A 26,347-nucleotide genomic window follows, 5' to 3' on the forward strand; every position below is an offset into this window, starting at 1 on the left:
TGGTAGCTGCTCTATAAAGAATCCGACGTCTTGTTGTTATGGTCTTCAGTCCTGAGACTGGTTTCATGCAGCTCTCCATGCTACCCTATCCTGTGCAAGCTTCTTCATCTCCCAGTACCTACTGCAACCTACATCCTTCTGAATCTGTTTAGTGTTTTCATCTCTTGGTCTCCCTCTACGATTTTTACCCTCCACGCTGCCCTCCAATATTAAATTGGTGATCCCTTGATGCCTCCGAATATGTGCTACCAACCGATCCCTTCTTCTAGTCAAGTTGTGCAACAAACTTCTCTTCTCCTCAATCCTCTTCAATGCCTCCTCATTAGTTATGTGATCTACCCATCTAACCATCAGCATTCTTCTGTAGCTTCTATTCTCTTCTTGTCTAAACTATTTATCGTCCACGTTTCACTTCCATACATGGCTACACTCCATACAAATTCTTTCAGAAACAACTTCCTGACACTTAAATCTATACTCGATCTACACAAATTTCTCTTCTTCAGAAATGCTTTCCTTGCCATTGCCAGTCTACATTTTATATCCTCTCTACTTCGACCATCATCAGTTATTTTGCTCCCCAAATAGCAAACCTCATCTACTACTTTAAGCGTCTCATTTCCTAATCTAATTCCCGCAGCATCACCCGATTTAATTCGATTACATTCCATTATCCTCGTTTTGCTTTTTTTGACGTTCATCTTATATCCTCCTTTCAAGACACTGTCCATTCCGTTCAGCTGCTCTGCCAAGTCCTTTATTGTCTCTGACAGAATTACAATGTCATCGGCGAACCTCAAAGTTTTTATTTCTTCTCCATGGATTTTAGTTCCCACTCCGAATTTTTCTTTTGTTTCCTTTACTGCTTGCTCAATATACAGATTGAATAACATCGGGGAGAGGCTACAACCCTGTCTCACTCCCTACCCAACCACTGCTTTCCTTTCGTGCCCCTCGACTCTTATAACTGCCATCTGGTTTCTGTACAAATTGTAAATAGCCTTTCGCTCCCTGTATTTTACCCCTGCCACCTTCAGAATTTGAAAGGGAGTATTCCAGTCAACATCCTCAAAAGCTTTCTCTAAGACTACAAATGCTAGAAATGTAGGTTTGCCTTTCCTTAATCTATTTTGTGAGATAAGTCGTAGGGTCACTATTGCCTCACATGATCCAACATTTCTACGGAATCCTAACTGATCTTCCCCGAGGTCGGCTTCTATCAGTTTTTCCATTCGTCTGTACAGAATTCGCGTTAGTATTTTGCAGCTGTGACTTATTAAACTGATAGTTGCCGGCCGGTGTGGCCGAGCGGTTCTAGGCGCTTCAGTCTGGAACCGCGCGACCGCTACAGTCGCAGGTTCGAATCCTGCCTCGGGCGTGGATGTGTGTGATGTCCTTAGGTTAGTTAGGTTTAAGTAGTTCTAAGTTCTAGGGGACTGATGACCTCAGATGTTAAGTCCCATAGTGCTCAGAGCCATTTGAACCATTTGAACTGATAGTTCGGTAATTTTCACATCTGTCAACACCTGCTTTCTTTGGGATTGGAATTATTATATTCTTCTTGAATTCTGAGGGTATTTCACCTGTTTCATATATCTTGCTCACCAGATGGTAGAGTTTTGTTGGGCCTGGCTCTCTCAAGGCTGTCAGTAGTTCTAATGGAATGTTGTCTACTCCCGGGGCCTTGTTTCGACTTAGGTCTTTCAGTGCTCTGTCAAACTCTCCACGCAGTATCATATCTCCTATTTCATCTTCATCTACATTCTCTTCCATTTCTATAATATTGTCCTCAAGAACATCGTTCTTTTATGGACCGTCTATATACTCCTTCCACCTTTCTGCTTTCCCTTCTTTGCTTAGAACTGGACGTAAGAGGAACTAAAGTCACTAATTTTCCACAAATATAGTCTATTGGAAAAAATAGTTATCTCTGCTGCTCCGACGGACCAATCACAATTATCACTCTAAAATGACTGACAGGCTGAAGTCCTTTGTTCAACATCTCAGAGTCTCGTACTTGGCCGAGTTTTCCACAAACCAATATTTACGAAGTTCTACTGCTGCACACGGAAACCATATTGCGCAAGAGTTTACTTTTGTACGTGCACAGTGATACAGATCCCTGGGAAAACAGAACACGGACAGTGTTCTACCAGACTTTATGAACCAGGTTACGACAGCCGACCTCGGAGACTGGATCGCCAGCAGAGCTGCAGAGACCAGGCGATGTCCGTCGAGGAGGCAGCTGGTCGGTAGCGGGCAGTGGCGCCGTGGCGGAGCGGGTGTCAGTCTGTGCCTCTGGCTCGACATGAACTCACTCTGCACGGCGGTGCTCGAGCATAAATACTGTCACGAGGCAGGATATCACAGGAACTACTTTAGGTGACATGGGTCATCCTCCCCCCCCCCCCCCCCCCAGTCCGCGACAGATGATGGCGCTAGTAGGGCCGCCTAGTTACAGCTCTGTATAAAGGAAAGTATGGCCATCCTATACCCCTGCGTTTGCCGCCGTCCGCAGTTCAGCATTGGCTGAAACCGCGTCACGTGAGATTAGCAGGCATTGTGAGCCCAAGCGTTGCGTGTGAAGCATAGGAAGTGATGTGTATTTTCGAAATTTTTAAGTACAATAATGCGTCAGTGCTGTGCGTCTGGCTCCTGGGTCGAGGCGAAAATGGAGGAAAACTGTAAAGAATTCTCTATGATGAGAGAGATGCAACAAGAAGGAGAATATGGCTAATGAAAATTGGCAGAGCCGTAGGCCTGCTATATCGCAGGCCTAGTTTTATTTGAACTTATTTTAAAAATATTGTATTCTTTTGTACAAGGAGTACAACTTTGCTTCCGCCGTTTTTTCCCCAACATTTGAGGCTTTAATGAAACAAATTGGTTACACATGTATCATTCAAAGTATTTTCGATCGCGGGCCACTACTTTCACCCATATTTCGGGCGGTGTAAGAATCTCGTGTCGAAAAAATTGTTCATCTTTTGAAGCGATCCAAGAATCGATCCAATTTGTGACTTCTTCATGATATCGGAAGTTTTGGTCAGCCGGGCCATGCGCCATTGATCTAAACAGGTGATACGCAGAGGGAGCAATGTCTGGAGAATACGGCGGGTGTGGTAGGACTTCCCATATTAACGTTTCCAAGTACGTTTTGACCTCTTTTGCAACGTGGGGTGGATCGTTGTCGTGCTGCAAAATCACTTTATCGTGCGTCTCGCGCTATTGCGGCCGTTTGTCTTTTAATGCTCTGTTCAAAGGTATTAATTGCGTTCGATAACGAGCACCTGTGATTGCTTCACTTGGTTTTAACATGATGCCGAGCTGGTCCCACAAAATGGTACAAATGGCTCTGAGCACTATGGCACTTAACATCTGAGGCCATCAGTCCCCTAGAACTTAGAACTACTTAAACCTAACTAACCTAAGGACATCACACACATCCATGCCCAATGTAGGATTTGAACCTGCGACCGTAGAGGTCGCGTGGTTCCAGACTGAAGCGCCTAGAAGCGCTCGGCCACACCGGCCGGAAAAAAAAATACTAAGCATGATCTTGGAGCCGTAAATATTCAGTTCGGCCGTCGACGTGGAAGCATGGCCGGGATATCCTCATGATTTTTTGCGTTTAGGATTATCGTAATGAACACATTTTTCGTGCCAGGTCACAATGCGATGCAAAAAATCCCTTCCGTTTTTTCCTCTGAAGCAACTGTTCACAAACACACAAACGCCGTTCAACGTTTCTTCGTTTCAGCTCACACGGGACCAATGTTCCTTCTTTCTGGATCATGCCAATAGCCTTGAGACGTTTTGAAATGGCTTGCTGCGTCTCTTCCACTAATCGTGCCAATTCTCCTTGAGTTTGACACGAGTCTTCACTCAGCAACGTCTCCAATTCTGCATCTTCGAAAACATTCTCTCTCCTACCACTATGACGGTCTACCACGTGAAAATCACCTTTCTTGAAGCATTGAAACCACTCACGACACGTTCTTTCACTAATAGCGTCCTTACCATACGTACTTGAGATGAGAGCATTCGGTGAGACTCAGGCGCTGATTTATTCATACTGAAACCAAACAGTATCCCCTTCCGTAAATAACGAGAATTAGGCTCGTAAACTGACATTTTCAATCAAGAACAACTTTATGATGCAGACACAAATCGACTAGTGTTTGAATGAGGTTACGTTGACCGAAGTGCAAGCTAACTGCCTGACGTCTGCGATCTCTTTCTTTAGACCGCTTTGTCGCCACCTATCGGCGAACGGCGGAAGCATAGTTGCGCACCTTGTACTTTCGTAATCATTCTCCTAATGTCATAGAACAATTTGGAGACTAAATTTTACGGGACAGATCTGACAAAAATATAAAGCATGCGTAATCATATAGGCACGTTTATCAATTCTATTTACTAAGGTCCCGCGCATACATATTTCAATGGAATGCTTTATTTCGCATAACAAAAGAGATATTGGGCGAATTTTCGTAGTACCGAGTAGCAGGAACAAGAAGTAAGCCGAAATAGAGCTTTAAATTAGCGATGGATTTTCCCTTGCACTTGCGAGCTAATATTGGTTCCCTTTTGTCCTGCTGACTATTGGACGGGACCAATTTAAAGCAAATTACGAAAACAGGTGTTCAAACTCGATACCACAACAAGAATTGCGGAATCTGCTTTCGCTATCAATAAAGGATAGGAGAGAAAAACTGTGTTTCATGCTCGCCACAACAAATGCTTTTCGACTCATTTAGCTTAAATTAGGAGAAATTTTTTATTGTTAAATATCCGACATGTTCCGTTTGAAGCCACTGATCAGTTTTAACAGTGCATTAGCTGGTTGAGCCCACTTCTTTAATATACATGGCTAAATATCCTGCAGAAGTCAATGTATCACCAGCGGCGCAGTGGGCCCAAAATGGCGGCCACTGGCAAGTTGGCCGTACTTTCCCCTTTACGTCTAGTGGAACTCCTGCAGAACTGCTTTCTGGTGCAGAGCGGTTGCGTGGCATGTAGGCAGCCCGTGACGTTGTTGTGTCATATGGGTTGCCGGCCGTACAGGCGGAAAGCCGCAACATGCCAGTGTACACCGATAAAATTTTTTTACAAAGAACTTGAATGACGTTCTGCGATAACAAGGGAAAGAGTTCAGGCACGGACAATCCATTCGGCTCATGTTTGGTAGGTGCCGTTAATACAGAGGACCATTGAGCTGCCCCTACCAATTTTGTTTAATGCAACCCGCAATGTTATATCTGGCCTTCAAATACCACATGCGTGATTTTCATATTCTCTCACTCACTGCTCACGAACTATTAGCCCTACAGAAAAAAAATAAACAAAAACTTTTTGTACTTATGTACTGGGATACGTTTTCGCTAGACGCCTAGATTTAGAGTTATTCAAGAAAAATTTGACCTTCAGATGCGTCCCCACTCCCACACTCAGCCCCCTCTGGTCAGGATTTGTAGTATAATTTTCAAGGCACTCCTTCTCACCACTGTATAAAAATTTGCGACTGCTCGAATTATTTCTCACATTCGACCTATTTACGTCTTCATTGACTATCATTATTACGCCACCGGCTTAGCAGAGCACTCATAAATTGAAAATTCGCGTTTATGTAAATTTTACCTAACAATTTTATGAACTTTAACAGCATAAATTAAACAATTACATTGTTGTATTCGTCAGGGCTTATCACTAAGGGACTATTGAGGTTGTAAAGGTAAAGTATGAATCAAACTGCCAACGTAATTAGTTTTAGCGTAAGGTTTACAAAAGTCGTTTTCCCTTCATCTCATTTAAATGGATAATGTTAAAGAAGTAGCCGACTACGCTGATGGCTTCATAGCCGAATCAATAAAGACCAAAGAAGGCCGAATACCAGGAACAGTTCATGCTGTCGGAAGTTATTGTGCAGTGGTAGGAGGGAGTTCCACCAACAACATACTAGAAAAATGACAGCTGAGGGATGAGTGTAAGGGGTGAAGGCGCGTTTGAAGATCATTTTTGTACATTTTTCTTCAATAACTCGAAAACCTGGCCTACAGAGAAAATGTGTCCCAGTACAAAATTGAACTAGTTTAAATTGCCTACAAAAAGCTCCTGTTAATTTTTTTTCTGTAGGATTAATAGTTTGCGAGCAGCGAGAGAGATAATATGAAAATCTCACGCATGGTTTTGAAGGCAAGATATAACACTGTGGATTGTATAAGACAACGTCGGTAGGGACAGCTGAATCGTCCTGTATTTGCTTCGAATGTTTTTAACTTTCATCCGTCTAGTAGCCGGCCGCTGTGGCCGAGCGGTTCTAGGCGATTCAGTCTGGAAACGCGCGACCTCTACAGTCGCAGGTTCGAATCCTGTGATGTGTGTGATGTGTGTGATGTCCTTAGGTTAGTTAGGTTTAAGTAGTTCTAGGTTCTAGGTGACTGATGACCTCAGATGTTAAGTCCCATAGTGCTCAGAGCCATTTGAACCAACCCGTCTAGTTGTCCAACTGAATGTATCATAACTGAAATGTGCTCGTTATCGCTGTCCTGGATCAGGGTCGAAATGAAGTGTACGTGACGTTTGGTTCTGTCTGCTGTACGTAGTATGCAATCCGTGTTTAATTACATCATCAAAACTGTGCTAGACATGCGAGTGCAGTTCTCCTTATACATCAGTTAAATAACAGTTGCCAATATCTGAGTATAAGCTGAATGATCAGAAGGTTTTCACAGTGTATTGCAAATGGAACACTGTCAAAATAAGTAAAACACACAATAAATTCAGATAAACTGGCTATATTTATTTTTAGAGGGTCACCCAACCAGTATCAGTAGAACAATACTGTGGTTCTGAGATTCAAATTAAGTCTCAGTTTAATAAGTTAGTTATTTATTCTAATGTCTCGACACATAACTCATTAAAATAGCAGAGAATAAGTTTCCAAGCGAGTGGACATAAAGTCCAGTAGAACAAACTGAGAAATTGCTCCATCACAATGAGCACAAAGCCACCTAAAATATTGGAGCACGAAACTCTGTAGAAGCTCGGTTTCAACAAGAATGGCACGTTAACACTGTGAAGAGGTACCTTACTTACGTGAAAGATTTCTCGGGAAACACCGCAAGCGTTCCTGACCGTAGTTCGCAAGTGCAAAGTAAACGAGTCCAAGACCCACGAAACAATACAATTAATCTCGGTAAGTGGCGGCAACAAGAGTGCGCCCCAATCGGCGGTAGAACCAGAAGTCTCCATTCCTCCGTGACAGAGGCGCAAATGGATGTAGTTAAACATATTCACGACTGTCGGGCCTAATTGAAGCAGAAACGCGAGATGTCCGAGCTAACGAAAAGGATTGATCAGCCCCTGTAGAGTTATGAGTTGTTTTAACTGCGTACTTCTTTGTGATTCTTCTTTACCAAACCCCATTCAATTTTGAGTGTCTCCATTGCGCATTTTAGCGTAACTGATATCCCTGGCCTCAATTGTATTTAATTTGTTTGTATCTTTATCGACCCCCAGACACGGTCATCAACCATCTTATCATTAAAGAACCTGATAATAGTTAGGAATTTCGCTTCACAGTTGTGAAAACCCAGTATGAATATTTTACCATCCTGTATGTAATTTTGTTAACATTGCTATGTCATGAAGTCATACTTAGAATAAAAATAAACCTTAATAACGAAAATCTAAGATTTTCATTTTTTGCTCACATATAGTTACGCCTGAACCTGTACTCCAATTTCTGTTAGCGATAACGTTTCCGTTGCAGGGAGCGTAATGGAGCTGACATTGAGATCATTGTCTGATTACAATCACTGTCCGTACTGCTGCATTCTTCTGAACTCTGCATATGTGCGATGGTATCTTTCTACCTTGCAGGCAGTAGGTTCAACAACAAATTCCCAAAACACTCACAGAATGTCCTTGTGCAACTGTGGTAGGAAGACAGATGAGAACCAGTCTCACACGTGTTAGACGGCATCCTTTCGTTGATTATTCAGTCTTTTTGTCATGCTCACTTCCCCCTTGGCAGTTTCCTCCCGGAGATCAAAGTGGGGGCTATTCCGGAATCTTTTGCCAATGAAGAGATCATCATGACATCTTTTCAATTACAGACCACATGTCCTGTCGATCCACTTATGTGTCTTTGATGTAGTGATCTCCATTGCCTACTGAATCGTCATCCCGTTTATCATTGCTGATTCTTCCGCCTTTAGGGACAGTTTCCCACCCCAAGGGCAAGAGAGTGACCGTCCTCTCTATCCGTTCCTCCGCCCTCTTTGACAAGGCCGTTGGCTAAATGCGGGGTGACTTCCTATGCCGGAAGACTTAGACCGCCACTTCTGATGATTTTTATTCAAGATCTAAGCGGTGGCGGTGTGCGAACCCGGGATTGAGGATGTTTAGATTAATAATCAAAGACGCTACCGCTTGACCAAGGCTGAAACTGTTGTTAATAGTTATGTTACAAGCCTCCTTCGAGTCATTATATATTCCGTTCCACTGATCTAGATTATTTGCCGTCTCTGACAGAATTAGAAAGTCATCGGTGCACCTCAAAGCTTTTATGAAACCTTGACGTGATGACTGCAGTGAAATGAAGGACATGAAACAGATGGAGAAGTTAGCAATCTGTATATTGAGCAAGCAAAAAAGGTAAACAGTGTCATATACAGATGGAGCACATATATCTGACGGGTTGCTATGCAACTACAACGTATCAGTATGCACCACAAAAACACACACACACACACACACACACACACACACACACACACACACACACACACACATATACTAAACAGACCCACCACGAAGGACTCATCTGAATTGGACGGAAATCGGTAGATGTGACATGCAAATGTACAGGCAAACATATGATTACAATTTCAGAAAAAATGGGTAGTTAATTCCCGAGAAAGAGCTTCACAAATTAAGCAAGTGAATAACGCGTTGGTCCACCTCTGGCCTCATTTAAGAAGTTATTCGGTTTGGAATTGATTGACAGATTTGTTGTATGTCCTCTTGAGGGTTATCGTACCAAATTTTGTCCAGTTGGTGCGTTACATCATCAAAATACGGAACTGGTTGGAAGGCCCTATCCACAATGCTCCAAATACCCTCAATTTCGGAGAGATTCGGAGAGCTTGCTGGCCAAGTTAGGTTTTGATAAGCACGAAGACAAGCAGTAGAACCTCTATCATGTGCGAGTGGGCATTGTCTTGCTGCAATGTAAGACTGGGATGGCTTATAATGAGAGACGACAAAACGGAGTGTAGAGTATCTTCGATGTAGGGCTCCACTGTAATGGTGCCAGGTATGACGACAAAAGGTTCGAAAATGGCTCTGAGCACTATGGGACTCAATATCTGAGATCATCAGTCCCATAGAACTTAGAACTACTTAAACCTAACTAACCTAAGGACATCACACACATCCATGCCCGAGGCAGGATTCGAACCTGCGACCGTAACGGTCGAGCGGTTCCAGACTGAAGCGCATAGAACCGCTCGGTCTCAGCGGCCGGCACGACAAAAGGGGTCCTGCTATGAAATGCAGTGGCATCCCCAGCGATCACTCCTGGTTGTCGGGCCGCATGGCGGGTTACAGTCAGGTTGGTATCCCACCACTGCCTGGGGCGTCTCCAGTCATGTCTTGGCTATTCATCGGGACTCAGTTGGACGCCGGACTTATCACTGTACACAATTATACTCCAGTCAGTGAGATTCCAGGCCCAGTGACCAACAAAGACGTGTATGGAGAGGCGCCACTCATATGATCGGACAACCAGGAGTAATGGTCTGGTGTCTGTTCTGTTGCCCTTCGTGGCAAGCCATCCTGGATTTACATTCCAGCAAGATAATGTCTGCCAGCACACGACGAGGGTTTCTACTGCTTGTCTTCGTGGTTACCAGACCCTACCTTGGCCAGCAGTATCGCCAGACCTCTCCACAGCTGAAAATGTTGGGAGCTTTATGGGCAGGACTCTCCAAACATCTCGAGATTTTGATGAACTAACGCGCCAGTCGGACAGAATTTGGCTCTTAATCCCTCAGGAGGACATACAACAACTCTGACAATCATTGTCAAGCCAAATAATTGCTTGCATGTAGGCCGGAAGTGGAGCAACCGTTATTCACTTGTTCATTTGTGAATCTCTTTCTCTTGAATAAATCAGTCAATTTTCCTGAAATTATTATAATTCGCTTATCTGCACTTGTACATCACATCTACCGACTTCCGTCCCATTCGGATAATTCCTTCGTGGTGCGTCATCTCTTTTCATTTTTATTTATTTTTTATTTTTTGTCTTTGATTGTATATTGTAAAACCGAACGAAACCGGTAACCGTTATAATCACAAATGCGACTACAGGCCTGAAAAAATATATTAAAACTCGAAGATTTCAATTCTTCTCCCCGATTTTTAATTATCGTTCCAAATTCCTCCTTGGTTTCCTTTGAGCTTTCTTCTTATACAGACTGAGTAATATCTGGGACGAGCTGCACCCCTCTCTCAGTTCCTCGTTATAATCTGCTTCCCTTTCACATCCTTCAACTCGTAAAAACATTCCGGTTTATGTACAAGTTGCACAGAACCTTTTCGTCTCCGTGTCTTATCTCTACAACCATTAGTATTTCAAAGAGTGTATTCCAGTCTGAATTGTACGTAAGTCGTTCCAAAGGTGGGGACTGAACCTCTCAGGTGGATTTTGAAGTCTTAACAAAAAAGATAGCTTTGTAATTATGTTCTGCTTCTTTTCCATCCCTATCAGCCTTGCTTCCAATTAGGCAAAATCTTGCCAATAACAAACGATACATAAGGTAACACATTCTAATAAAAGCTAATATAAAGCATGTTACGGTATTTCCTTGCGTAATTTATACTCTGCTTTGAACTGAAATAATAAGAAATTGTCTGCACGCAACAAATATCGAATGGCGATTCGTTGCTTGAGAATTCAGTTGTTGTGCCTTTTAACACTGTGCCACGTTTACCACCTCCAGATGCACAATATCGCACTTGCGTCAGTAAGATCTTCAGAAGAAAAATGAAAACCCGCGAAAAATATAACAGTCATAGAATAGCATCTAGTGTCTTGCGAAATCTGAACCCATGTCTTCAATGAGAAATAGCTTACTGCTCTTCAAGTGCTACTTTCTGTTCACCATGACAGTTGACACGAGGGTTAACACTTTGATTTTGTATTCCGTAGAAACAGGATTCCAATTCTCGTTCAACAATCATAGTTGAAACTTTGTGGCATCTTTAAATCACTTGAGACGAATTCCAGGATGGTTCCGTCACTAAAATCGCGGCGGTTTTCGTCTCCCGTCCTCGCCTAACCGAGCCACAGCGCAGTCACTAATGACCTTAATGTCGACGAGACCCGGAAACGTTAACCTCCCTCGGCCACACGATGAGCGCGTGCGCAGCGAGACGTGATCAGTGCCACACGCATCTACGAAAACATGTTTGTTCCCAATGAATAGCGTTTCATCATTTCCGACCTGTTCAGTCTTGGTAGATTATTTAACGGAGTCACGTCCGTGTTTACAAACAGCTGACGTGTCCGCAGAACCATCTGAAAACATAGATCACAGAGAGTTAAAAAACCCGATATGGTTACTAAATGAACACACTGAGAAACAGAAAAAAGTATTTTAGTTACGATGGGGTCCACAGCAGGTTAAATTTTTTCAATGACAGAACTATGTCATTCAAGAAACACTGTCGTTACTTACATTAAAAATATCATTTTATTCTGCAGTCATAACTATTGTGCAGTTGCGGCTGAGTAGCCATTTTCAATCTCTGAAATGCATACCAGATGTAACACTACTAAAGGAAAAATATAAAGCAACCATTGGTTGTTTAGTCTACAGAAAAAAAGTAAAATTAAAGAGAAGTTATGCTGTATGGTGTAGCCCGTCAAAAGAGCATATTTGGACTACAACCGAAACTTGCGTTGGTCGTACATTGTTAAAATTAGTTTTGCTTCCAAGAATGCTGTAAAATACAAGTACACGTAAAAAGTAGTCAGAATACAATAGGAGACAATGTCACATAGTAACATATATCACTACGTTCAAAGTAAACAACATAGTTTGTACTGTAAATGAGAATAAACGGAGACTGCATCTTATTCCTCTTGTAGGTGTTATAGCATAGCATGTAAAATAATAATAGTGATATAAAAATGATACACTTGATTAATACTGTGCAGTATTGAATCCAAATGTTTCATCATTGTTTATAATTGTGAGGAGGAAATGGAAAGCTGTGTACGAGCTTGTCTTCTTTGTTACACTGAATTATGTAAAACAAATTATCAAATAAATTTATCAGATTTCATTAATATGATAGCAGAGATATTCATCTTTCTTTCGCTTCTCGCCATTCAGTCGTGTATATGAACAAAGATTACTTAAATTTATGTTACAAATAGAGTATATCCTACCTGTCAAGTTTAAGAGGTGGCCACGAGATGTTAGCTTTATGTTCCATATAGCATTTGTAAGATTAAGCCTAATGATCTGGGTCGATTCATGTTACATCGGTATTACACATTTATACGCAAATATGGCAACGTCTTTATTTTTTACCAAAAAACTTACATATGGATAACAGAAATTCTACAGAATAGAAGGAGTTGCCAAAGAGACACACTTTTAGTTTATTTCCAAATTTAACTTAACTTCTGCCAGACATTTTGTATTATGGGGTAAATCATTAAAAATCTTGGTAGCAGCAGTGTACACCCATTTTTGTGCTATAAACAATCTTAATGTGAACTAATGGATATCGTTTTTCCTTCTGGTATTGTAATTATGTACATAATTGTTCCTTCTGAATTGTAGAAGGATTATTTACAACAAACTCATAAGGGAATGAATATTCTGTGAAGCAGTAGTCAGAATGCCTAACCTCATAAGCAGATATCTACAAGAGGACTGGGGGTGAGCCGGCCGGAGTGGCCGAGCGGTTCTAGGCGCTACAGTCTGGAGCCGCGCGACCGCTACGGTCGAAGGTTCTAATCCTGCTTCGTGCATGGATGTGTGTGATGTCCTTAGGTTAGTTAGGTTTAAGTAGTTCTAAGTTCTAGGGGACTTATGACCTCAGAAGTTGAGTCCCATAGTGCTCAGAGCCATTTGACCCATTGGGGGTGAGCACCACTTATTATTGCTACATAACAGTTTTAAGCAATGAAACCTTTCTTTGTTAAAGATGAGCTACCTCATACCATTATTCCTTACGGCATTATTGAAAGAAAAGAGGCAGAATATGTCAACTTACTGTTTTGTCTCTCCCCAAGATTTTCAATGATCTGAAGTGCAAATTTGGCTGAAATGAGTTGCTTTGGGAGTTTTAGTTTAAATTGTCACCTGTATAGACACCTAACATTTTTGAAGCTTCCACCTTGGCTATTATTTCCTCGCCGTGTGTCACATTTATCATCTGCATAGTACTTCTAGATGTGCAGTGTTGTACTGAACATGTTTTGTCTTTTTAAGACTGAGTGAGAGCATGTGCTGAAAATTACTCAATAATATTTTAAGAATATTATTTACCATTTCTTTCTTTGTGTATATGTGTTTGGATTGATTACAATACTAGTATCACCTGCTGGAAGAACTAATTGTACTTGTTATACACTCCTGGAAATGGAAAAAAGAACACATTGACACCGGTGTGTCAGACTCACCATAGTTGCTCCGGACACTGCGAGAGGGCTGTACAAGCAATGATCACACGCACGGCACAGCGGACACACCAGGAACCGCGGTGTTGGCCGTCGAATGGCGCTAGCTGCGCAGCATTTGTGCACCGCCGCCGTCAGTGTCAGCCAGTTTGCCGTGGCATACGGAGCTCCATCGCAGTCTTTAACACTGGTAGCATGCCGCGACAGCGTGGACGTGAACCGTATGTGCAGTTGACGGACTTTGAGCGAGGGCGTATAGTGGGCATGCGGGAGGCTGGGTGGACGTACCGCCGAATTGCTCAACACGTGGGGCGTGAGGTCTCGACAGTACATCGATGTTGTCGCCAGTGGTCGGTGGAAGGTGCACGTGCCCGTCGACCTGGGACCGGACCGCAGCGACGCACGGATGCACGCCAAGACCGTAGGATCCTACGCAGTGCCGTAGGGGACCGCACCGCCACTTCCCAGCAAATTAGGGACACTGTTGCTCCTGGGGTATCGGCGAGGACCATTCGCAACCGTCTCCATGAAGCTGGGCTACGGTCCCGCACACCGTTAGGCCGTCTTCCGCTCACGCCCCAACATCGTGCAGCCCGCCTCCAGTGGTGTCGCGACAGGCGTGAATGGAGGGACGAATGGAGACGTGTCGTCTTCAGCGATGAGAGTCGCTTCTGCCTTGGTGCCAATGATGGTCGTATGCGTGTTTGGCGCATTGCAGGTGAGCGCCACAATCAGGACTGCATACGACCGAGGCACACAGGGCCAACACCCGGCATCATGGTGTGGGGAGCGATCTCCTACACTGGCCGTACACCACTGGTGATCGTCGAGGGGACACTGAATAGTGCACGGTACATCCAAACCGTCATCGAACCCATCGTTCTACCATTCCTAGACCGGCTAGGGAACTTGCTGTTCCAACAGGACAATGCGCGTCCGCATGTATCCCGTGCCACCCAACGTGCTCTAGAAGGTGTAAGTCAACTACCCTGGCCAGCAAGATCTCCGGATCTGTCCCCCATTGAGCATGTTTGGGACTGGATGAAGCGTCGTCTCACGCGGTCTGCACGTCCAGCACGAACGCTGGTCCAACTGAGGCGCCAGGTGGAAATGGCATGGCAAGCCGTTCCACAGGACTACATCCAGCATCTCTACGATCGTCTCCATGGGAGAATAGCAGCCTGCATTGCTGCGAAAGGTGGATATACACTGTACTAGTGCCGACATTGTGCATGCTCTGTTGCCTGTGTCTATGTGCCTGTGGTTCTGTCAGTGTGATCATGTGATGTATCTGACCCCAGGAATGTGTCAATAAAGTTTCCCCTTCCTGGGACAATGAATTCACGGTGTTCTTATTTGAATTTCCAGGAGTGTATATTTGTTGGAAGGTTGTCATGGCACAGCCCGCGCTCTGCTTGAAGATTTGAAGATCAAACATTGCGTCCGGCAATCTCAGCCGTGACAACAGTAACTTCGTCGACAGTTAGTGGCGCAGTTGGCCGTCTGCATGTCCTAGGAGCAATCCCCAAATCGCCTGTTAGTTTAAACTTCCGAACCATGTTTCTAACTCCGGTGCGGAAAGAGGACCTCTCCGTATTCCTTTAACGCGTCGATGCTCGAGAAGAGTAGCAGCACTATGCTGCTGTTTTGATACAACAGCTTTACGAGTAAAGAAAAAAAATGGTTCTGAGCACTATGGGACTTAACTTCTGAGGTCATCAGTCCCCTAGAACTTAGAACTACTTAAACCTAACTAACCTAAGAACATCACACACAACCATGCCCGAGGCAGGATTCGAACCTGCGACCGTAGCGGTCTCGCGGTTCCAGACTGTAGCGCCTAGAACCGCTCGGCCACACCGGCCGGCTACGAGTAAAGCCCTGCTCACCTTGTTCAGGTCAACGTTGACTGGCTGTAACTGTAATGCACACTGATGCATGTGGTGGTGGTAAGTCTCTATGGGACCAAACTGCTGAGTCATCGGTCCCTAGGCTTACACACTACTTAAGCTATCTTACGCTAAGGACAAGACACACACCGATGCCCGAGGGAGGAGTCGATCCTCCGCCTCCGAAGGGTGGGGGGGGGGGGGGGGGGGGGGCAGCCGCGCCAACCGTGGCAGGGCGCCCCTGACTGCGCAGCTACCCCGCGCCGCTGATGCATGTGCTTCAACTCTACGGCGCCGTACCAGTACCGAAACCTAACGGCCAAGCCACTGTGCATCGCGCCGTCTGAACATCATTCCTGTAAAGATGAGCACCCATATGATAAACAGTTTCCGTCTACATTGGCTTAAGTAGCGAAAGTTCAGATATAACTACCCTGTACTACACAGTAGGAAGAATTTATTAAATTCGTAGGTATTTTGAATACATGCATGATGCGAAATTCAGTACGCAGAACTGCCACCTCTGCCGCGTCAGCTATAGCTGTAGCCCAGCTGATCAGCCGCACGGAGTGCCCGAGCGGTTCTAGGCACTTCAGTCTGGAACAGCGCGACCGCTACGGCCACAGGTTCGAATCCTGCCTCGGGTATGGATGTGTGTGATGTCCTTAGGTTGGTTAGGTTTAAGTAGTTCTACGTTCTAGGGGACTGATGACCTCAGATGTTATGTCCCATAGTGCTCAGAGCCATTTGAACAATTTTTGAACCCAGCTGGTCATCGAGTGATTGCACGCTACTTTAGTAAGGTGTCACAGCTCATCAATAGAAGTGACTGCCGAGTGGTGGCATGCTAGTCTCTTGACAATTAGTACTCACATATTTTCCATGGATAAGATGTCCAGAGAACACGCATGGTAACAGTCGAGAGAAAGTCTAAAATACGCTCTTGCGTTAGCTTATTTGAAGATAACACCACAGAAACCTCGACAATTCGTTCGAGCCGGCCGCGCGGGATTAGCCGAGTGGTCTAGGGCGCTGCAGTCGTGGACTGTGCGGCTGGTCCCGGCGGAGGTTCGAGTCCTCCTTCGGGTATGGGTGTGTGTCTTTGTGCTTAAGATAATTTAGGTTAAGTATGTGTAAGTTTAGGGACTGATGACCTTAGCAGTTAAGTCCCATAAGACTTCACACACATTTGAACATTTGAACAATTCGCTCGAGCCGTCGGCCTAAAGCTTGCAGTCAAATTACCGGCTACGCGTTCTAGAGGTGCCTATGTACCCAGTGACACCACATAACATCTCTCCAGTATCAGGGCCCCACGACGATGACGTTCACACGTGGTCTACGGGTAGCATCTTTGGCGTAACTAAGACGTCCTGGGTCCCGGACCCTAATCCAGCCAATAGTTAAATTTGAATAAAAATCATCAGCAATTGTTGCCGAGGACTTCCGGCGTATGACGTCACGATCGCTCTGCCAACGTCCTTGTCAAAGAGGGCGGTGGAACTGACCGAGGTTCATGGCACTGTCTTGCCCTCGTTGTGGGAAACTACGCCTAAAGGCGCAAGAATCAACAGTAATCGACGGCATGGCTGTGCAGAAGGCTATGGAAACATTTGCATTATAGATACCCAATGTGTTTCCACAGGACATGTGGCCTGTAATTGAAACAGCGTCTTGATGATCTCTTCATTGGCAAATGATTCCGAATTAATCTCCCATTCGGATCTCCGTGAGAGGACTGCCGAAGGTAAAGTGACAATGAGAAAAAGATGGAATAACGAATGATGGGATAACGTTCTACCAGTCGGAGCTTGGAATTTCAGACGTTTGAACATAGTAGGAAGGATAGAATATCTGTAAAAGGATATACAAAGGTTGAATCTAGATATAGTGGGGGTCAATGAAGTGAAATGGAAAGAAGACAAAGATTTCTGGTGAGATGAGCACATGGTAATACCAGTAAAAATAGTATAACGCGAGTAGGTTTCGTTATGAATAGGAAGGTAGGGCAGAGAGTGAGTTACTATGAACAGTTCAGTGATAGGCTTGTTCTGATCAGAATCGAAAGCAAACCAACATCGACAACGTTAGTTCAGGTATAATGCCACCGCCGCAAAACGAAGGTGAAGAGATAGAGAAAGCATGTAAGGATATTGAACAGGTAATTCAGTACGTGAAAGGTTATAAAAATCTAAAAGTCATGGGGAATTCGAATGCGGTTGTATGGGAAGGAATAGCAGAAAGGGTTACGCGAGAATATGGTCTTGCTACTATGAATGAGAGAGGAAAAAGACTAACTGATTTCTGCATTAAATTTCAGCTAGTAATAGCGAATGCTCTATCCAAGAATCGCAAGAGTAGGAGATATACTTGGAAAAGGCCGGGAAATACGGGGAGATTTCAGATAGATTACGTCATGGTCAGGAAGAGATTTCGAAATCAGATATTGGACTGTAAGGCGTACCCAGGGTTAGATATAGACTCTTATTACAATTTAGTAACGAAGAGTACACTGGAAAGGAGAACTGCCCGGAAAAATCGGTGTAGAAAGAGGTGGGGTACTGAAACACTGAGGAATGATGAGACGCGTTTGAAGTTCGCTAAGGATGTGGATACTGCGACAAGGTACACCAAAGTAGACAGTTCAGTTGAAGAGGAATCGACATCTCTAGAAAGGACACTCACAGATGTTGGACAGTCAAAGATAGATACAAAGAAGGTAACTGCGAAGAGACCTTGGGTAACAGAAGAAATACTTCAATTGATCGTCGAAAGAAGGAAGCAACGAAATGTTCACGGAAAGACAATAAATCAGCAACATAAATCCATTAGTTTTGAGATGAATAGCAAGTGCAGCCAAGGGAAGGCTAGATGTCTGCAGGGAAGACGTGAAGAAACGAAAAAGAAATTCTCGTCGCGAGGACTGACTCAGCATATAGGAAAGTCAAAATAACCTTCGATAAAATTAAAACCAAGGATGGTAACATTAATTATGTGATAAGTGAACGCAGAGGAGAGAGCGGATAGGTCGAAAAAGTACATTGAAGACGTCCATAAGGGGAAGAATTTGTCCAATAACGTGATATAAAAAACTGGAGTCGATATGAAAGACATAGAGGATTCAGTATTAGAGTCAGAATTTAAAAGTGCTCTGGAAGACTTGAGACCAAATAAGGCAGAAGGGATAGACAACATTCGATCGGAACTTCTGAAATCGTTGGGAGAGGTGGCAACAAAATGGCTGTTGAAGCTGATATGTAAAATCTAAGTGACTGGCGACGTACTATCAGACTTTCGGAAAAAATATCAACCACACAATTTCCTAGACAAAAAGAGCATATAAGTGAGAGAACTATCGTACAATCAGTTTAACATCTCATGCATCCAGGCAGCTGACAAGGATAATATACAGAAGAACGGAAAAGAAACTGAGTATGTGTTGGAGGACGATCAGTTTGGCTTTAGGGAAGGTAAAGTCGCCAGAGAGGATATTCTGACGTTGCAGTAGATAATAGAAGCAGGACTGAAGAAAAATCAGGACACGTTCATTGGATATTTCGACCTACAAAAAGCGTTCGACAATGTAAAATAATGCAAGATGGGCAAAATTCTGAGAAAAATAGAATCAAGCTATAGGGAAAGAAGGGTAATATACAATATGTTCACCAACCAAGATGGAACAGTAAGAATGAAAGGCTAAAAAAAAAGTGTTCGGATTAAAAAGGGTTAAAGACAGGGATGATGACTTTAACCGCTGCTGTTCAATCTGTACATCGAAGAAGCAGTGACGGGAATAGAAGAAAGGTTCTAGGGTGGGGTTAAAATTCAGGGTGAAAAGATACCAGTGATAAGATATGCTGATGAAAGTGAGGAAGAATTACAGGATATGCTGAATGGAATGAAAAGCCTAATACAGTACAGTATATGCACTGAGAATAATTCGAACAAGACAAAGTAATGACAAGTAGTAGAAATGATAACAGCGAGAAACGTAACAACAGCTTTGGTGATCATGAAGTAGATGAAGTTAAAGAACTCTGCTATCTTGCAGCAAAATAGTCCAGATGGAAGGAGCAAGGACAACATAAAAAGCAGATTAATACTGGTAAAAAGGACATTCCTGGCCAAGATAAATCTACTAGTATCAAATATGGGCCTTAATGTGCGTAAGAAATTACTAAGAATGTATGTTTGGAGCCCACCATTGTAAGGGAGTGAAACATAGGCTGTGGGAAAACAGGAACAGAAGAGAACTGAAGCATTTGAAATGTGGTACTATAGAAAAATGTTGAAAATTTGGTGGACTGATAATGTAAGCAATGGGGAGGTCTCCGGAGAATCGGTGAGGAAAGGGATACATGGAAAACACTGACGAGAAGAAGAGACAGGATGGTAGTACATCTATTAAGATATCAGGGAATAGCTTCCGTGGTAATAAATGGAGCTGTAGAGCGTAAAAACTGTAGGGGAAAACAGAGATTGGAATACATCCAACAAATAACTGAGGACGTAAGGTGGTACGCGGAGGTGAAGAATTCAGGGAACGAGAGGAATTCGAAACGGGCTGCATCAAACCAATCAGAAGACTAACGACTAAAAAAAAAAAAAATAAAAATCATTACGAATGCAATCCAGCAACGTTTCTTCTCGTCAGAGCTTGCACACACTGGTATGTCTATCGCGATGCAGTATGCAGTACCGTGGAGAAGACGACGTGGTGCCATTCCTGTTGTCTTTAGAACACCATTGTCGACGCATGTCTCTCTGCTGCCGCGTCAGAAGAATCTGCAACAATTGTCGCCATGCTGAGGGTACTTTGCGCTTCGGACGACGTCCCACTGTCTGTGTGGATAATTATCTTGCTTCAAATAAGTCCGTTTATTGACTCAAGGTATATGGGATGCACAATCGAGAAACCAATACGGGCATGTGTGTGCTCTGGGGCGCCAGTCACGTTTGCCATTGAGGTCGTGCATGGCGTTGAGGGAGGGAGGGGGTCTCCTTACTCGATACACTCCATATTCGCATGACAGTCGTGGAATCCCAACAATCAACATTCAAATGAGATTTCTGAGTGAGAAATCTGGTACGTGGTCTTTCCTTATATACAGAATATAGATGGCGTTACTTAAACCTATTTTGTGCGCTGAAAAGCTAGTCACATCCATACAAAAGCATGCAATAATCTTAACTCTTTCAGCCCTCTGGCTATATTCCACTATATAACTGAATATTGTTATTTTGCATGAGTTAACGGCCTTACAGCAGTGTTAACACCGGTTCCCGTCATTTCAAACATTAACACTAAAAGGCTTTTTTATTCAAACAAATGTCACATATAATTACAAACTATGTAGGAAAGCTAATCCAACGGCAATAGAGAGTTTTTTAAACCTCGTTAAGGAACAAGAGTGGCAGGATGTTTATAGTGCCGATAACATAGATGACAAATATAATGTTTTCCTTAACACATTTCTCATGCCCTTTGACAGTTGCTTTCTAATAGAACGTTCTGAACGGGATACTGGTAGTAAAATGCATCCTGGGTGGCTGACTAGTGGGATAAGGATATCATGTAAAACAAAGCGAGAATTTTATCAAAAGTAGTCACAATCAAGCTGCAGTAGCCCATAAAAAAAGTATTGTAAGATACTTAAAAATATTATTAGGAAGGCAAAGAGTAAGTGGTACGCAAATAGAACAGCTAATTCGCAGGATAAAATTAAAACCATACGGTCAGTTGTGAAGGAAGTGTCTCGTCAGCAGCACAAGGTCGACGATATAAAGTCACCTTCGTAGTAAAAATATTTCTGTTACTGATAAGTCACATATATGTACAGTATTTAACAATCATTTTCTGAGCATTGCTGGTGAATTAAATAAAAACTTAGTTTCTACAGGAAATCATACAACTTTCTTGGCAAATGCCTTACCGAGATTGATGTCTGAAGTACTCCTCTGTGATACAGACAAGAGGTAGATTGAGTCAATAATTAAATTACTGAAGATTAAGGACTCTCATGGTTATGATGGAGTGCCTAGTAGATTATTAAAGTACTGTACTGCACATGTTAGCCCTGTACTTAGCCATATTTGTAATTTTTCCTTTAGAAATGGTCGATTTCCTGAGCGGTTAAAGTACTCAGTAGTAAAGCCGCTTTATAAAATGGGAGAAAGGGATAGTGTTGATAATTTTAGACCTATTTCTATCTCATCAGTGTTTGGTGAAGTTATTGAAAAGGCTGTGAATGTAAGGGTAATTGATCATTTTATATCACATAATTTGCTATCAGATGTACAGTTCGGCTTTAGAAGTAGCTTAACAACTGAAAATGCTATGTTCTCTTTTCTCTGTGAAGCATTGGATGGATTAAATAATAGGTTTCGAAGGCTAGGCATGTTTTTTGATTTGACTAAGGGGTTCCATTGTGTTGGTCACAAAATATTGCTACAGAAGTTGGACCATTAAGGAATAGAGGGAGCAGCTTGCAACTGGTTCACTTCATACTTTAACAACAGACAGCAAAACGTCATTATCCATGGTGTTGAGAATGGCTGTGATGTAGCATCTGAGTGGAGTACTATCAAATGGGGGAGGGGGGGGGCTGTTGGGGCCACTCCTGTTCCTTATTTATATAAATGGTATTCCCTCTAGTACTATGGGCAATTCCAAAATTTTCCTGCCTGCTGATGAAACTTGCTTGGTAGTAAAGGATGTTGTGTGCAACATTGGCTGTGTTTCAAATAGTGCAGTTCAAGACATAAGTACATGGCTTGTAGAAAATAAACTAACACTAAATCACAGTAAGACTCAGTTTTTACAGTTTCTAACACACAATTAAACAAAACTCGACGTTGTAATTTCACAGAATGGGCATATGATTAGTGAAACTGAACAGTTCAAATTTCTAGGTGTTCAGATAGACAGTAAACTGTCGTGGAAAGCCCACGTGTAGGATCTTGTTCAAAGACTTAATGCTGCCATTTTTGCTATCTGAACGGTATCTGAAGTAAGTGATAGTTCGACACGAAAAGTAGTCTGCTTATTTTCATTCACTTAAAACTTACGGTATCATATTTTGGGATAACTCTTCCCATTCTAAAAGGATATTTTTGGCTCAGAAACGGGCAGTTCGGCTGATAAGTGGTGTAAGTTCACAAACCTCTAGTCGACCCCTTTTCACTAGTATGGGCATTTTGACATTGTTCTCTCAATATATGTATTGTTTACTGTCGTTTCATGTTAACAATATTTCCGAGAATTAGCAGCTTTTACTCAGTTAATACTAGGCAGAAATCCAGTCTGCATCTGGATCGCACTTCCTTATTTCTTGTGCAGAAAGGTGTGCAGTATACTGCTGCATCCATTTTCAGTAAGCTACCACCACTAGAATTCAAATATCTTAGCAATAATCCACGCGCTTTCAAATCGAAACTGAAGACTTTCTTCATCGGTCACTCCTTCTATTCTTTTCAGGAGTTCCTTGAAAAATTAAGCTGATTCTTATGTTATATTGTTGATTGCGATTACTTAAACTTATGGCTTGACATTTTTGGGTTCATGAACATTTTATTTTATCTGTTATTACTTTTATGTTGTAATTTCACGTACTGACACTTTCCATGACCTCGGGATTTGCTCCTCAGTTTGGTCCTACGGAACTAGACGTGTAAATAAATAAATAAATCACCAAAGTTAAGCGCTGTCGGACTTGGTTAGCACTAGGAAGGGTCACTGTCAGGGTCTGCCGAGTGCTGTTGGCAAGCGGGCTGCACTCAAGGCCAATTGAAGAACTATATGACTGAGAAGCAGCGGCGCCGGTCACGAAAACTGACAACGGCTGGGAGAGCTGTCTGCTGACCACATGCCTCTCCGTATCCACGTCTGGTGACACCTGAGGGCTGACGTTGATACGGCTGCCGGTCTGTACCGTTCGGTCTTCAAGACCTGTTCGGACGGCGTTTGTTTTTTTTTTTTATTTTGCATGATCATTACTAAATGATCATTTTACTATTTATTACAATAGCGAATATTTCGTAATTGATTATTTTAGTCCCTAAAATGAAGCCAAACGTACAAAGTATGTTTTGAAAATGGGCAAATATTTTGGTATAAATCTTGTATCTGAAATCATTATAAAAAAACACCTAAAAGCATTACCACATAAAGAAAAATGTTCTTCCCTCCAGAAAAAATTCAGGACTGAAAGGCTTAGCGCCAGTGTGGCGTTTGCTGTGCGCCGCCTTCATGGTGTAGCAGTTTAAAGACCAGCGGTGTATTCGTCATTCGCCGTGACAAGAATCCTAAAATCAAGCTTCTTACCTTTCAGCAGACGGAGAAAAGCAGATCTACGTTCCCAGCTATGCTGTACCCACACCTACAAAGAAATATTCGACGACAACGTCGTGCTCCATCCCGGAGAAGACGGATCACTTATTCGAGGATCTCGAGAAGTGAGTACTTCGCTATTCTATGCAGTGGTGACCATTGCTCACGAAGGTCACTTTTGTGGTTTTGGGCTGGTATAACTAATGAAGTTTTCTATTTCCGAGCTCAGCAAATATTCTTAGAGCTTTAGTCATTCCAGTCTAATTTCGTACGATGCATGTCATTCTGATATAATCGTGTAAATAAAAGTACAGAATCGACAACTTATCGAATCACCCTACGTTCATAAGTCATTACATATTTTAACACTGTGAGGCCTGTGCTGTGGCGGGAAAACGCGAAAACACAGCACACTTTGTCTGTTCGTGTAAGATTCCTTGTGGGCAGAGGTTTTCTATACGACGCTTCTGACTGCGTCTGGCTCACAATTTGACAGTCGTAGGGAAGCAGTATGGTTGAGCTGACCCATTGTGATGATACTGCCGCGTTCTGTTTGCCGTCTGGATTCTACGTGCCAGTATTACGTGTGGGTTGATCATTGACAGTTTAGAGGTCAACCACAGCTAGGACGAGGTAGGCTAGGAACCGAATCTCACCAGTAGCGTTCTTTGACAGCTGTAGATGACACAGAAACCTTTCAACAGCTTTGTGAGCAAGATCGGCCACCGGCAAAAACCCAGAGACAGTACTATTATACTGCATAAGTGACAGAAGACGTCCAACTGCCGCAGCATCTGCTCTGCGTTCTGGATGGCTCATCTCCCGTGAGGCTGTGCGTCGTTGGCTTCAAGAGGTTGCTCTGTGTGCTCGATGACGTGCCAGATGCGTATACGTCACACAAAAGCACCTCGTGACTGGTTAAGTCAGGTGTCTTGCCTACTGTAATTCGACATAGGAACCTCAGTGTAGCCCGTCTATTTCTATGATGCATATTGAGTCACCGCTAAAATGGACCGATGTGGCAACACCAGTGTTCCCTTCGGGGTGAAGGGGGGGGGGGGGGGGAGGCACAGTGTCAGAAGCGCACATGGCAATATATATTTCCTAGGAATACTACTTTTGCTTGACGGTGAGAACAGAGACATTGTTGGACAGGAATAATCACAGAGAATGATGGAGGATATGAAATACCGTACATATGGCAGAGAGGTATATGTATACCGAAAAATTGTATATTTCACCACTCGAGAAAGCAGGATAACAGACATAAATAACGTTCGTATTTGACGCAGGTGAGACTCCAAACACAAAGGTCGATATCGGACTCAGCAAGGAGGCGGTTTTCAGTTCTTGTACGATTCGTGGAGAGAGTGTTCGTTGAGAAACACGTCTGTGACGAGCATCCCAGGCTTGCTCTGTAGGGTTTAGTTCCGTTGAGTAAGCAGGCCAGTCCATATACTCAATATCTTCACTTTACCGGGTATCTGACATCTTAGTGGTCCTGTGTGGGAGCGCGTTGTCGTCCGTAAGTAGAAAGTCGGTACTTACTGCACCTCTAAGCAGACTGACACATTCCTGAATAGTCTCCGTGCAATACCGTTGTGCAGTAAGGGTACCTCGTACAAAGATATGCAGTAGTAGTAGGTCATTGTGCGAAATGCCTCCCCCCATCATAAAGCCTGCGGCATATTGATGAACTTCTTGAACATTTTATGGTTTGTAGCGACTTCCCTCCCTTTCCACCCTAACTGGTAGCCAGAATCACTTGTTACATTGAAGCAGGATACGTCAGAGAACACCCTCTGAACCATTGTTGCTGACACCAACCAACGTGCTCCGTACACGGACTAACTATTCTCGACGATGGCGTGGTTGAAGTGGAGTGCATTTAACAGACCTACGAGCAAACATTCCACGCTGATTTAGCAGCTGCAAAAGGGTTATGGCAGAGACACGTGTACCAGTAGTGCTTATAATGGTCAGTCTAGGAGTGAGATAACTGTCTACATCCGCCACTAGAACTACGTATCGCTCTTCTTGCAGTATGATGATTCATGAACGACCATCGGATTCTTTTCGCATAGCATTTCCAGCTTCACCGGTCTTTTTTAACTGCGACATAGTTTTGGTCACACCCAGTACTGTGACCACTGTGGCCCGGCTTCGAGCCATCTAACTACTCGGCTACGATCGTAAGCACTCAAATGATGTCTTGCAGACATGTTGCCATACCACACGCAATGTCGCACTAATCAGTTCCGCAACAACCTTCGTCAGATACCATATTGCATGATCTGTCGAATGCATTCAGGGCGTTTGTGGACAGGCTTCACTGTAGTTAACATGTCCCGTACTCCACATTTCGGCGACGCGGGGTAGCCGCGCGGTCTGAGGCGTCTTTCACGCTCCGCGCGGCTCGCC

General features: G+C 43.4%; 1 protein-coding gene across 1 annotated transcript in view; it reads left to right on the plus strand.

Annotated features, from left to right (window-relative positions):
• LOC126456626 (sodium/hydrogen exchanger 9B2-like) overlaps positions 1 to 26,347 on the plus strand; it is a 299,137-nt gene that overhangs the window by 160,186 nt on the left and 112,604 nt on the right. The window contains exon 4 of the mRNA XM_050092369.1: positions 23,928 to 24,051. Within this exon, the coding sequence (XP_049948326.1) occupies positions 23,928 to 24,051 (124 nt within the window). The remainder of the gene's footprint in view (positions 1 to 23,927; positions 24,052 to 26,347) is intronic.

This window comes from Schistocerca serialis, chromosome 2, assembly GCF_023864345.2.
Source record: "Schistocerca serialis cubense isolate TAMUIC-IGC-003099 chromosome 2, iqSchSeri2.2, whole genome shotgun sequence".
NCBI classification, from domain to species: Eukaryota; Metazoa; Arthropoda; class Insecta; order Orthoptera; family Acrididae; genus Schistocerca; species Schistocerca serialis.